The sequence below is a fragment of the Camelus bactrianus genome, chromosome 2 (assembly GCF_048773025.1).
Source record: "Camelus bactrianus isolate YW-2024 breed Bactrian camel chromosome 2, ASM4877302v1, whole genome shotgun sequence".
Taxonomy (NCBI): domain Eukaryota; kingdom Metazoa; phylum Chordata; class Mammalia; order Artiodactyla; family Camelidae; genus Camelus; species Camelus bactrianus.
Genome location: NC_133540.1, coordinates 44,859,578 through 44,872,165, shown reverse-complemented (window position 1 = coordinate 44,872,165; position 12,588 = coordinate 44,859,578). Strand labels below are relative to the sequence as shown.

General features: G+C 43.3%; 1 protein-coding gene across 6 annotated transcripts in view; it reads left to right on the top strand.

Annotated features, from left to right (window-relative positions):
• The window catches only part of JADE1 (jade family PHD finger 1), a 206,857-nt gene that overhangs the window by 150,743 nt on the left and 43,526 nt on the right, over positions 1-12,588 (top strand). Inside the window, exon 1 of one of the 6 annotated variants that reach the window (XM_074378651.1) lies at positions 338-573. The exons of 1 other annotated variant lie outside the window; for it this stretch is intronic. Coding sequence is in view for 2 of the 5 variants with exons in the window: in XM_074378648.1 (XP_074234749.1) it covers positions 2,507-2,525 (19 nt within the window). In the remaining 3 variants the exon portion in view is untranslated. Of the gene's footprint in view, positions 1-337; positions 574-838; positions 969-1,945; positions 2,071-2,132; positions 2,155-2,500; positions 2,526-12,588 lie in introns of those variants that run through there. 4 more of the 6 variants (XM_010952558.3, XM_074378658.1, XM_074378661.1 and 1 more) reach the window with 4 other exon arrangements.

Here is a 12,588-nt window from a genome sequence, read left to right as displayed (position 1 = left end):
AACTTGAAAGAATCCATTTCTAGGTGCAGTGAAGTCAAACAAGAGTTGGAACTGGGACAGTTTGAAAGGAATAATTTAAAAGCCCACCACTCTGCTCGGAGACACCTCAAGAATTTCTAGGCTCACAAGGGAAGAGAAGGAAGAGATTTAAAAAGCTGAACAGTGCGTCTCCTTTCGAGCCCCCGCGGATGCAGGCCGGGCCGGCTGCGGCAAGGGCCGCGAAGAGTTAACGAGGGACGGAGCCCCCCGCGCCGCAGACTCCCCGCGCACACCCTCCTCCCTCCTGTCCCCACCCTCTCGTTTTGGCAAGGGATTAAAGTGCTCCCCCCTGTGGCAGCAGTGACCCAGAAATGAGTTTGATTCACACAGTCCTTCCTCCATAACAAGTCAAACGCCCGTCTGAGAGTGCCTCCCTGCGCGAGCGCCGGGTGTGTGCGCGCCGGCGAGAGCAGGGGCCCGCCCGGCTCTCCGCCCGCCAGCCCGTCCGTCCGCTCGCCCGCCGCGGCCCGAACTCATGCTGCGCGGAGCAAGCAGCGAGGAGCCCAGCGCCGCGGCCGAACCCCTCCGCAGCAGGTACGCGCGCGGGCCGCGGGGGGCGCGCGGGGAGGGCGCTCCGCGCGAGAGTCCGCGCGTGTCCGCGTGTGGGTCCGTGTGCGCGTCGGATTCCGCGGCGGCGGTGGCGGCTGCAGGACGAGCCGAGAGGCTCAGCCATATTTGATGGTTTTGTTGCTTTGCTCGGGAGTTCTCGGGAGTAATTTAATGCCGAAGGTCGCTGCCTAGTGGAAATAATATAGTACGTCATTAATATGGCGCCAAAAGATTGGGTTCTCGATATGTAGCGAGGAGGGAGGGCAGGCAGCCGCCAAGCGCAGCGTTACTATCCCACCAGTAACTTGGGCATTGCTGGGGCGGGGGCCAAAGGAGGAGGAGAGGATGATTTTTGGATCCTGAGAATTGATCTATGTTGGGTCAGTAAGTTTTATTATGATTATATTTCAATTTTTTTGGGGGGGGTGAAGACTTAGAGCTTTTTCTTCTGGTTTTGCGAAGAACATGCGATTTTCAGACGAATCATAAAATTAAACGTATTCAGGAGCAGAAGCCCAGTTTAGTTGCTTTAGTTTATAGCATTTTTAGAAAAGCCAAAGTGTATTATTAGGTTGTATGAAAGTGGAAAGCATAGTAGCAACTTGGTAGACAGATGGCAATGGCAGAACGCAGGTCCACATACATATATGAATCCAGAGTGTGTGTGACCGTGGTGGTGCGGGGGGAAGGGGAGAGGGACGACGACTGTATTTGTCCAAACATAGGTGTGTGTGTATAGGTATATCTGTATAGGGTGGCCGCAGCCCTGGCTCTTGTCACCGCGTCACCACATGTCCAAAATATTCATTACATCAATTCAAGGGCAGTGAGCGGGGGTGGGGGGTGAGGGACAGCTTAGCAATTAGATTCTTCCAAATTGGATTTCCAATGATCAGACCTTTTACTTACAGTGGGACCACCTGTGAAGTGAAAAGCCCTTCATCGGTGAAATAAGGAGGGAGTTGCATTGGTAGAGCAAAGTACCGATTAACCATGAACTTAAAACGGATTGCAAATTGCAACCTTTGGCACCGTCTGCAAATTGTGGGGGTGTCGCTTGGTCTTCACTGCCTGAAATGAACGTGCAGTGTGCACCCCGGGACTGCAAGTTGCAAAGCCCTTCAGTGCACGTGTCTTGTGCCTGTGAGTGTGTATTTGTGAGTTGGGAGCTGTTGTTCGGTAGCCAGCAGGCTTTCCGGGTTGTTGGCGCTGGCTTGCAAATGCGGGAGAGGGATGGAATGTGGAATGTTGACCGGGGAACCGAATCCTGTCGGAACGGTCCCATTTGCTGGAGAAATTCGATCCCCTCCACCTCCTTCCCGCTCTCCCCCGCCCGCCTGCGGGTTGGAGGCGGGGCCGAGGACGCCGCTGCTGCTCAAAGTGGCGGAGCGCGGCGGCGGGAGGCAGGTGCACGGCACCCGCCAGTGGGGGTGCCTCAACTTCCGCGGGCGTTTAAATAGCAGCCTCTCTCCCCTCCCACCGGTAATAGGTGACCTGGCGGCCGAGGGCGGCGGGGCGGAAGGGACGGGGGAGACCCGGGAGCGAAGCTTCGCGGCACGTGGGCAGGTGCTGGGTGGCCCCGGGGCCAACTTTTGTGGCCCGCCTCTGGCGTTGGAGGAGAGGCGGCTCCATGTGGAAATGGGGGCGGGCGGCGGCTGAGGCGCTTTCTCCGCCGCGGCGGGAGCTTCACTTAACGGTCCCAGCAGCGCCGCCGGGGCCCGGGGTGGGGGTCTTCGGGGGCGGGGACGCCAGCCCACCGCGCCCGCGCCGCGGGAACCCCGCACAAAGCCCGCGGCGCGGGGGCGGCCACCGCGCCCCCGCCCAGGGAACGGCCCGAAGCCGGTCGCCATCCCCGTGGTGATTCTGGCGGGCAGGCGCAGGCGTTTGTTTGTTGGTTCCGCGCCGCCTTCCTCGCCGGATGGCTTCCTGTGACAGAGGTGATACACAGTTTCCAGAACTGTCTGGGGGCGGGAGCGGGAGCCGAGCCCGCTCGGGGCTGCTCGCCGCCGTCGCCGCTGCTCCCATAGCACAACCGTTTCTCGCCGGCGCACCCGCCCCAGCCCTTAGGTGCCGCCCGGGAGGGACTCGGGGAGGGGGACGGCGCGGCGTTTTCCAGCGGCTCCAGTGGCTTCTGGACGCGAGGGAGCATTTGATTTGCAATTGGGGCCGAGCGGATTGGTGCAGCTGGCGGCGGCGGGGCGGGAGGAGCGGCGGTGGCGGCCGCGGGGGGGGGGTGGCCACTTTCAAATGGAGAGGGCGGCGGCGGGGACGCCGCTGCGGAGAAAGCGGGGCTTGGTTGCGCCACGAGAAGGTGTCATCACTGCATCGGGGCTAATTCCGGCGGAGGTGCCGGGAGTTACTTTCCCCTCCTCCCGCGCTGTTGTTTCTGTCGCCTTGGGAGGAGAAGGAGGGAGGGAGGAGGGGGGCGGCGCCGCCGCGCTGAGCCGGGCCCTGCGCAAACCCCGGCGGGCGGCGGCGGGAGCCGCGCGGTGCGTTCTTCGGTGCAGGGCGGCGGCCCAGCTCGCCCCTCCCCAGGATCCCCCCCTTCCTGGGGTCCTCAGTTTTCTGTCTCCAGCCCACCCGCACTCTCCCCGCTTCCACATTGGCTTCGCGTCCCTGGGTCCTCCGCCCTGGCTCTCGGCGCCCCAGGTTCCCCCCCTCCCCAGCTGTCCCTCCCCTCCCCAGCCTTCCCCCCCTCTCCGGGCTTTCCCACCCCGGGCTCCCCCTCGCGGGGGCGGCCGCAGTCCCGGCGCCCGGTGAATGAAGCGAGCAAACAAAAAAGCGGGCGATTTAAACGTGCCTTCGAAACCCGTTAGGAATGCGTCGTCACCCGGAGACCGTTTAAAAGCAGCTTTGACTGGCTTTCTAATAACGAGGAGGCAGGCGCCCCACCTCGCCACGGCGGGGGCGAGGGTCTGTCGCTCTCTGTTTACCACAGCCAAGGGGGAATTTAAATTTTCTTTTTGTAAAATGATAGCTGCAGTTGAATGACTTAAAACGGCTACATTTTTGGGGATTGAAAGAATCTGAAGTTTCCATTAAAGAGAATGCTTAGGGGCTTCTTTCCCAAAGGTTTTTATTAGGTGAACTATTTTTCCTTTTTAGAAAACCCACTGTGAAAGGCTAGCTCTCTAGTTACTTGTAGCTCAAGGCTAATACCTTTCAAAGTTAATGAACTAGTTTTAAGATACATGATTTCCCTGGAAGCTGATTTAGGTAGTGATCCACTAATGGTTAGAGAATTACTATAGTAAGTTGTATTTGATCAAATCACAGCTAATCAAGATTTAATCATTTATAGGTGGAGAAAAGAAGTGTTCAGTGTAACCCTGTTTACACTGACAACACTTTTGATACAATAATATGTTGTAGTAGACTGGGCAGCACACATTGGAGAGATGCATAGGATGTTCTGTGGATGACACTTTGTAGCAAGTACCCGCAACCCAGAATTCCTAATGCCTTTTTGTCCCAAAGGTTTCAGTCTCTTCTAATGTAACTTTTAAATCCGATGACTTTTTAATTGTTTGGTTATTTTGCCTTCTTCCCTAAGTTTGTGTATTTTTATGTATGTATCTGACCTGGCATATTTCATTACGACTTTTTAGCCATTTAAGTGTCACATATCTGCCTTCCTCCAAACACCAGCCAGAGATAAAGGGAGTTGCTTGAACATGCAGTAGTACTTGAACTTGATTCCATTTTAAGGTCATAGGCTGCTTTCTAACAAGAAAAGTTGAGTGGGATGCCGCAGATTTTAAATGTTCATTTAAAAAGATCCCCCACCCTCACTTATTAGTTCCTCCTCCCTCACTTGACAGGTTTTCAACCTATAGATGAGTGTTTTAGTTTTATATTAGTTACCAAGGCTGAAAGAGTAGTATAAAGGGAAGATAGTGAGAAATGAGGTCTGCCTGAGAGTGAGACCAGGGAGAAAAAACTTTTTGGAGTTTAAAGAAATGTTATATTGTAGAAACAAACCATTGCTTAGCTGAGAGACTTTGGGAAGAAGAATTAACTTGCTGAGAATAAAAGCAGATGTCCTTGTGTCTCACCTTCATAAATAACTGATTTTTGACTTTAAGGAGCCCTTAGTGGCTTAAAGTATTATTACAGAAGTGGTGTTACATGTACATTGTTGAAAATTAGAAATTACAGAGGAGCAAATATAACACATTTCTACCACCTACAAATCATCATTGTATTGTTTTCCAGGTAATTGTGTGTATGTATGTATGTTTTAATCAAAATGAGATCATACTGTATATACAGTTGTGTAAGGAGATTTTCTTTTCCTGTTAGCTAGTTTTCATTTCATCTATTATTGGGACATAATCAGGTTTCCTCTTGGCCCCAAAATACAACAGCAGCTTTGTCTGAAACAGTGTCCAGTCAAGGATCGTTTATTGCATCTGGTTGTTTCCTGTAAGGTTTTAATCTGTAGTGACTTTTTGATAGAACTGACATTGAGGAGGCGTGCCTTTGGAATTAATCATGATTGGACTTTAAAATCCTATTTTGATTCCAACTTTTTAATTGTAATTTGGAAATCTGATTTGTAGATTATCTGTTTGAAAACTACTTTAAAGAAATTTGCTTGAGGAATGTATCCACAGACTTGCTGGAAAGAGTTATCAACTCTGTTTGTGTTTCAGTACTGAGGTGGTTGGAAGAGCAAACATCAAGATACCAAACACTGACCATATCCTGTATCTTTAGGGTTTGTCAGGAGTGAGGAGGTGGCATATGACTCACAATACTGCCTGCTTCCTTGCTTCCCTGTTGGTGAAGCTCTCCTCGTTTAGGATTATGGGGCATCTGTTAGACTGTTAACAGTTAATGTCCATCAGAATTTGCATTATAAGCCCAGTTTTCCCACATGGTTAATAAAATAGATATCCTCTGGAGGAAAATATGACATCTTAGCCAATATCATGCTTTTTATTTGGATTGACATTAAAAAGTTTGGCTTGGTTGTTCAAACAGTGGGAGTTATACCAGTGTTAAACTTAAAAAAAATTTTTTTAATTGAGTTATAGTTTAAACTTCTTTCCTCACCTTCCTGTTCAAGCCTGTAAAACTTAGAATACTGTCACCATATTCAACTATATATGTATATATATATGTGTATATATATATATTTTTATTTTAAATAAAGGCTGTCTTTACTTGGAGTTGTTAGTTTCTTAGATGGTATCAGGAACCTTAATTGGAAAAGTATTTTAGTTCCTGAGATAGTTAAGTCGTTACCTTAAATTTTAGTGTTCAGTGTATTTTCTCCATTTTCAAGATTTTGCAGCACTTTATGTTATCTTGTATTTAAAATTTGGACAATTAATGTGTTATTTGCAGTGTATGTTATTTCAGAAAGTTGAGACTTAACTGAAAGAGTCTTGCCATTTGCCTGGTGTACTTACACAAAAATATTACTCTTTGATCATGAGGGATATATATTTTGATGTTTTCACAGTTGGTGGGCTCTGATGGAGTAAGTTAACTCTGCATTCCTAATAATGCAAGAGTGGCCATGGAGGCCTTTTTACCTTTGAGTTGAAGTGGCATCTTGTCTTTTAAGTTTAGCTCGGATTGAGTGTCATGGAACAGAGAGAAAATCTAGCTTGAGAGGATACTGATCCTGACTCTTGGCAGTGTTCTTGTGGCCTAGCCTTATCTAGCCTGGTCCTTGAATAATTATTGAGGATGTCTTTCCTCTCCTGAATGCAACAAAAATAGATTGCTAGAAATGGAATGGAAAGCTTAGTAGCTGGGCAAGAGATGGGATATTTCCATTTTTGAGTCCTTTGTTAATGCTAGACCAGTAGTATATGATGTGCACTTAGCAAATGTTCAGGGAACCCCTACGTCTTCCCCTTCGCAAGGACCTAACTTTTCATGAATACTCTAAAACCAGTCCAATATTTACTTTTTGCTTTTGATTTCTTGGGTGGAGTTATGACATAATAAGGTGATTGAGGACAGTAGAAGTAAGTTTATTTATTTACTTGAGTAAAGGTAGATTTATTTAGAGAGATACACACTGAATAGAGTGCAGGCTGTTTCAGAAGGCAAGAGAAAGGCCACAAGGTGTGGGGATTGGAAGCTCAGGTTAAAGTAAAAGTAGATACACACTCCATAGACAGAGTGCAGGCCGTCTCTGAAGACCAGAGAGAGAGAGGCCTATTTATTTACTTTTAAAGCTTTAGGTTCTTTTGGACTTACTTGTTGAAGGAATTAAAACAGAATTTTCTCTTGTTTTTGGAAGTACTCCCAATTGTCAATAATAAGTACCTTTTAATATCGATCATTTAATGTCTGCACAGGAGATCTTATTAATTTGAAAATTAATGACTACTTCTAAGACAGTTTCTAAGGAGTTATTTTAAGTGAAGTTTGAAAACTTTTACTACTAATGCAGGGTAAACAGCAAGAATTGGCAAGGTTAATAAGTTGCTGGAGTTTGAGCTGTGTGGCTTGCTTTTGTTTAGCACAGAGTACACTTAATGTGATTTAAGATTTTTCTTGATTACTCATGGTCATTTTTATCAGCATTAATTATTTCAGTGTTGAAATACAATGATGCACTTAAGAGGTGTAGGCTGAGTACTGGTGGCTTGTAGCTTTTTTAAGGTCAAGGACATTTTTGAGATCCAAAACCTGTGGAACCTCTTCCTCAGAAAAAGCAGGTTGCACTGAAATTTTCATGTCATTTCAGGGTTTGGATGAATACCTTTAAGTGCATCCTTGGATTCCAGTTTAGTATTTAAATTCTGGTGAATTTTTTTTTTATCACTATTAACCATGTATTATAGTACATGCCTGCTTAGAACATTTTTCTGCTTATTGGTTACTGGCTTGAAAATCAGATAAGCATGTTAGAAGTTACAAGTTAGTACTATATGCTGACCCCAAGTAGGAGCCTCAGGGTTTTTTTTTTTTTTTTTTTGAGAAAAATTCATGGGTTTCTAGACATGGCCTTTATTTAAGTCACTTAGAGAACACCCTCTCCTTACTGCCAGTGTATTGATTTACAGCAAGGATCAGTAAACTTTTTAGTAGAGGGCCAGATAGTAAATATTTTAGGCTCTGTGGGCCTGATGGTCTCTGTTACAGCTGTTCAGCTCTGCCACCATAAGTGCAAAAACAGTGGACACAAGAGGTAAATGAATGAACATGGCTGTGTCCCAATAACACTATTTACAGGCAGTGAAATTTAAATTTTGTATGATTGTCAGGTGTCGTGAAATGTTCTTTGATCCCTTCTCCCCAGACCATTTTAATATGTAAAAACCATTCTTAGCTCAGAGGCTGGACAAAAACAGGCTGTGGACCCCTGATTTATAATGAGACACAGCATTACCTGGTCATTGGATTGTTTCTGTTGGGACTGAATTCCCCTTCTGATAGGAACCTGAAATAACAGCTTGAAGTCAGAAGTTTGTTTGATAAATAGGGAGGGATCTGGCTAGTCTAAAGGCTGTGGCTCTTAACTCTGGTTCCTTGATCCGATCCTCTGAGGATAGGATGTGTGACATGGGATCCTGTGTACCTAGGAAAGCACAACCAGGTAGTCACACCCTGCAGGGGAGCCAGGCGGGGAAGCCCTGTGTAAGGGAATGTACATTGTAACCTGGGGATCCCTACAGAGGCAGATAACCTCTCTCCAAGTAGGGTGTGTGTGTCATGCCAATCAGAAGTTAATGCCTGCTGCTCAGGGGATTCATAACCATGTGATAGTGTTCAGGGGACGACTAGCACATGCTCCTTCCAGCTCTACCTTTTGTACACTTCACCGGTTAAAATGGCATTTGCAACCATCTTCCCATCAGCTTGCCAGGAAACTTTCAGGTTCCAAGTTAACAGACTATCGTTTATTGAGTACATTTTAGTTGTCTGCTCCCTGTTAACATATAAGGCATAGCCTTAATATTAAAGATAACCTCTTTCTAAATCCTAGTAGGTGTCGAGTGGGAGGCCTGTGCAGGCACCTGGGAGGAGGTGGGTGGCACAAGAGGGCCACCCACCTTGAGAACTGGTCTTTGGTTCAGCCACTGGCTTTGCCCTAGACCTGTCTGCATCTTTACTCTTGCTGCTTAACCTCTCCAGAATTCATTGTATATACTTGCCTTTAACATTAGGAAAGGTAAATTAAATTATCTTTAAAATGTTTTCTAGTGCCACAGTTATGGTTTTATGGGTTTCTTTGGGGAAGATTTCCTGTAGACATAATCCATGGTTGAGACTCTTTTCAGCTTTAGCCTCAGAGAATACTTTCCAGACCTTGGTGCTAGGTTTTGAGACTGTCTTATGTTTCCATGACCATAATAAAGACTTGTACAATTGTGATGAAATATTTGTTTTCGTATGTAATTCAGATGATGTGTAAATGGAGTTTTTGTTAAGTGTGCCATCTAGGTCTTCTAATGTACGACATTGGGAATCTGACTTTTTTTTTTTTAAACAGTACTTTAAAAATTTTTGGTGACTTAACATTGTTAGTGGTAACTGATAGTTTTTGACAACCGGCTATAATCAAGGAACAAAGTTCCTCAGAACAGCTGCATTTCAATCTGTGTGCAGTGTAATTGTCATTAGCTGGTTGAGTCTGGTTTCTGCAGAAGCTGCTTTGTATATCCTGTATAAGAACATCTGGTTTGAGCATTTAAAAATCTTTTAAAATTACCCTGTAGTCACTTTGCATTTATTGGCTTATTCTTCCAAGGGTGGAATAAGGGGGTTAGACTACTTTCCTGTCCTTATCCTTACCTTTGTTTCGTTCAGAAACCAACTCCTAACTAACGCTTTTCTAAAGTGTTATTCTTCAGTGAACTTAGAGTTTCACCTGAAGATTTGCACGTGTGTGTGTGTGTTTATTGGAGGGGGGGATAAATAAGAATTTGGTTCAGAGACCAACCCCCCCAGGGCAGAATGGAACACATCTGATTTCAGTGAAGTGCTTTGGAAAAATGTATTTTCATATATTCTGAAGAGATTGGTTTCACCTTTTCCCTGGTAAATTGTCAAAAAGTATAAAAAGGACCTACAGGGCAAATATTATCTCACAAATTCTGACTGGGTGATAGCACTGTGTTAAGGAGGATTCTGAAGTCATGTCTGGGCTTGTAGGAAAAAAGAATGACCTAATTTATTAACCATGCCTACCATTGGTAAAGGAGGAAATAGAGTATTTGGTAAACATCTCTGGAATGTAGCTTTTTTAAACTTTTTTTCCCCAAAATAGTGCTGCTCTTGAAATGGATAGGAAGTTGAGTATTCTTTAAGGGTAGTTTAAACCCTTGTTTTCTTGTCTGGATTAGTTTTCCTGTTCTTACTGAATATACTTTTAGTGACCTGCTACTGGCATTGGCTATTCTTACGTTTTTAAAACTTTTGCTTTTGAAGTAAATAATGAATGGGTGATAATAGCACTTTATGGCATTATCCTATTACCTTTTCTGTTTTTTTTTTTTTTTCCTTCCCTCCTGCACTATTTCATCAGGTATTCTTTTGAAGCAAGGCAAGCCGTTGATAGCCCATCTCAGGAAGGAGGTGGGGTATACATAGTTTATTTGATGGCTGCTCATTTTAGGCTGGATTCTGTGTGGGGCCAAGAACTTGTGCTCCCAGGGTCTTTTGTAATATGATGAGGAGCAGGGAAGGAAGGTTTTGGATTTTAAATCTTTACTATTATAAATAGAGTAGTACAGGATCATGGTAAAAAAAAAAATTAAAATCATGTGAAAGGTCATACAGAGAAGTAAAAGTTTAAGAATTCCCAAACTAGTCTATCTGGAACACTTAAGTCAAATTTCTCAGAGATAAACACTGTTAACTTTAACGTTCTTACAGAAATTTTCCACGAGTATGCAAGCAATTGGTGTATGTATTCTCTTCCCTCCTCTTTTATATATAAATGGGCCAAATTTCAGTTTTTTTCCCCTACAGTTTGCTGATGTTTCTTGATAAGTTTTCAGCATCTTCCATATCTGAGCATATAGATCTAACAGAAAGGAGTTCTTAATAGATGGAAATAGGGATAGAAGCTCGAGATTGGAGGCCGTGGTGACTGATTGCCTTTACTGTTTGGGGCTGTATTCATTTACTCCCACGTAAAGGGGAGTTAACAAAAATATATTCCAAATACAGATGATTGGGGTGTTTTGTCATAGCTGCTCTTCAGGTGCTGGCTCTAATTGAGTCAGTAATTACAGAGACCTGGGAGGGGTTTAATAGATTGTTTTAGGGCACATAAGTAGGGATTGGATTATTTACAAATTGGCAAATGGGAGCTGCCTGTGAGTCATTCAGAACCACCCATTTGTAAATTCCTTGAAATCTTGAAAAATCCTTCTATTGACTTTTAAGGTCTGAGTTTAAAAATAGTTTGTAAAGAATTTATGGTGAACTAATGTGTAATTTGGGCTTTATTAGTAACATAGGAGTAAATATTGCAGTTATTATCTGGTCAGTTCTTACAATATTTTTGAGGTGGTCATTTATTGCTAATACAAACTCTTCAGCTGAATATTTTCAAGTATGATGTCTTTGCAAAGGCTTTATAGTAGCTTGGGCAGCATTTCCTTTTAAACAAATTTTGATGTATGACATTATAAAGGACACATTTTTAAAAGTTCCATTTTTCTGGGTTAAAATATTTAGACAAGGTTAAAACTTCAACACTTAAGAGCAGAGCAGTTTGTCAGTTAAATCAAGTCTATGACTACTTTTTTGACCAGATGTAAATAACTCTTTGGTTAAAGTGAGAAATCTGGGTTTAAGTTATAGTCACACTAGTATTTTTAGACTCTGAGCATATGAATTAGATAGTGTTGTCAATTTGAAAACTTACTATCTAGGCGATTAATGTTTGCTTTAAAAACTGAGGTAAGAAATCAGCTGGATTTCCTTCACATGCATTTAGGGACAGGAGGTTACTGTGAAGTATAGGTCATTATTATTTTTGGGTACTTTGTTCCATTGAGTACTGTATGCTCCACAGAAGTCAAAAAGATGACCTATTAAGACAATGTAAATCTCTTTATGGGGAAAGTAGTTTATGACCAGTAACTTAGGACTCAAATTATTAATTACATAATGTTTAGAAATAATATTCAAATTGTGTGAACTTAGCAAATAGAAACAGCTCATTATAAAATACTTTTTATATAAAGACTGCTTGGTGTCTGAAAATATGTTCTTCAATATATATTTTGTATTATACATTTTCTAAATACGTTTAAAAATATAGTATGTTTAAGTATTAGATTATTAACTTTGGCAGAGAATGGAAGGACACCTATACATTTAAAGGTAAAGTAATGGAAGTTATTCTAGTTAAAGGTTGATTAGATATTGAAGTGAAACATCTCTTTCTATAAAGCTGAGTGAGCATAGGATATAGTTTATGTACAGGAACTCAGTCATTCATCCCATAGGTTTTTTGTTTTTGTTTTGAAGCATAGTCGGATCCGATATGTCAATTTCTGGTGTACAGCATAATGTCCCAGTCATGCACATAGATACATATATTCGTTTTTATATTCTTTTTCATTAAAGGTTATTATAAGATATTGAATATAATTCCCTGTGCTATACAGGAAAAAAAAAGGACACTAATGAACTCATCTACAAAACAAACAGACTTGCAGACATAGTAAACAATCTTATGGTAACTGGGGGAAAGGATAAATTTGGGTGTTTGAGATTTGCAAATGTTAGCCACTATAGGTTATTTTAATACATAGCTAATCCACTACATTGGTGATACATAGAGAAGTAGTATGTATTGGTCTTTAACTGAGTACCTTTTAGAACTTCTTCAGTGAAATAAATAAGAATGGATAGTTGTGGATAAAACTGGAAAAAAAATCAGCCTTTCTGCATATAAACCATAAGATAATTAAAGCCACTAGGGTGTAATCCTTATTATAGCTGTAGAGTTTATGGCCTGATAAATGGTCCCTGTTCCACTACAGAGAGTAATTCTAGTTACAGGACAGTTTG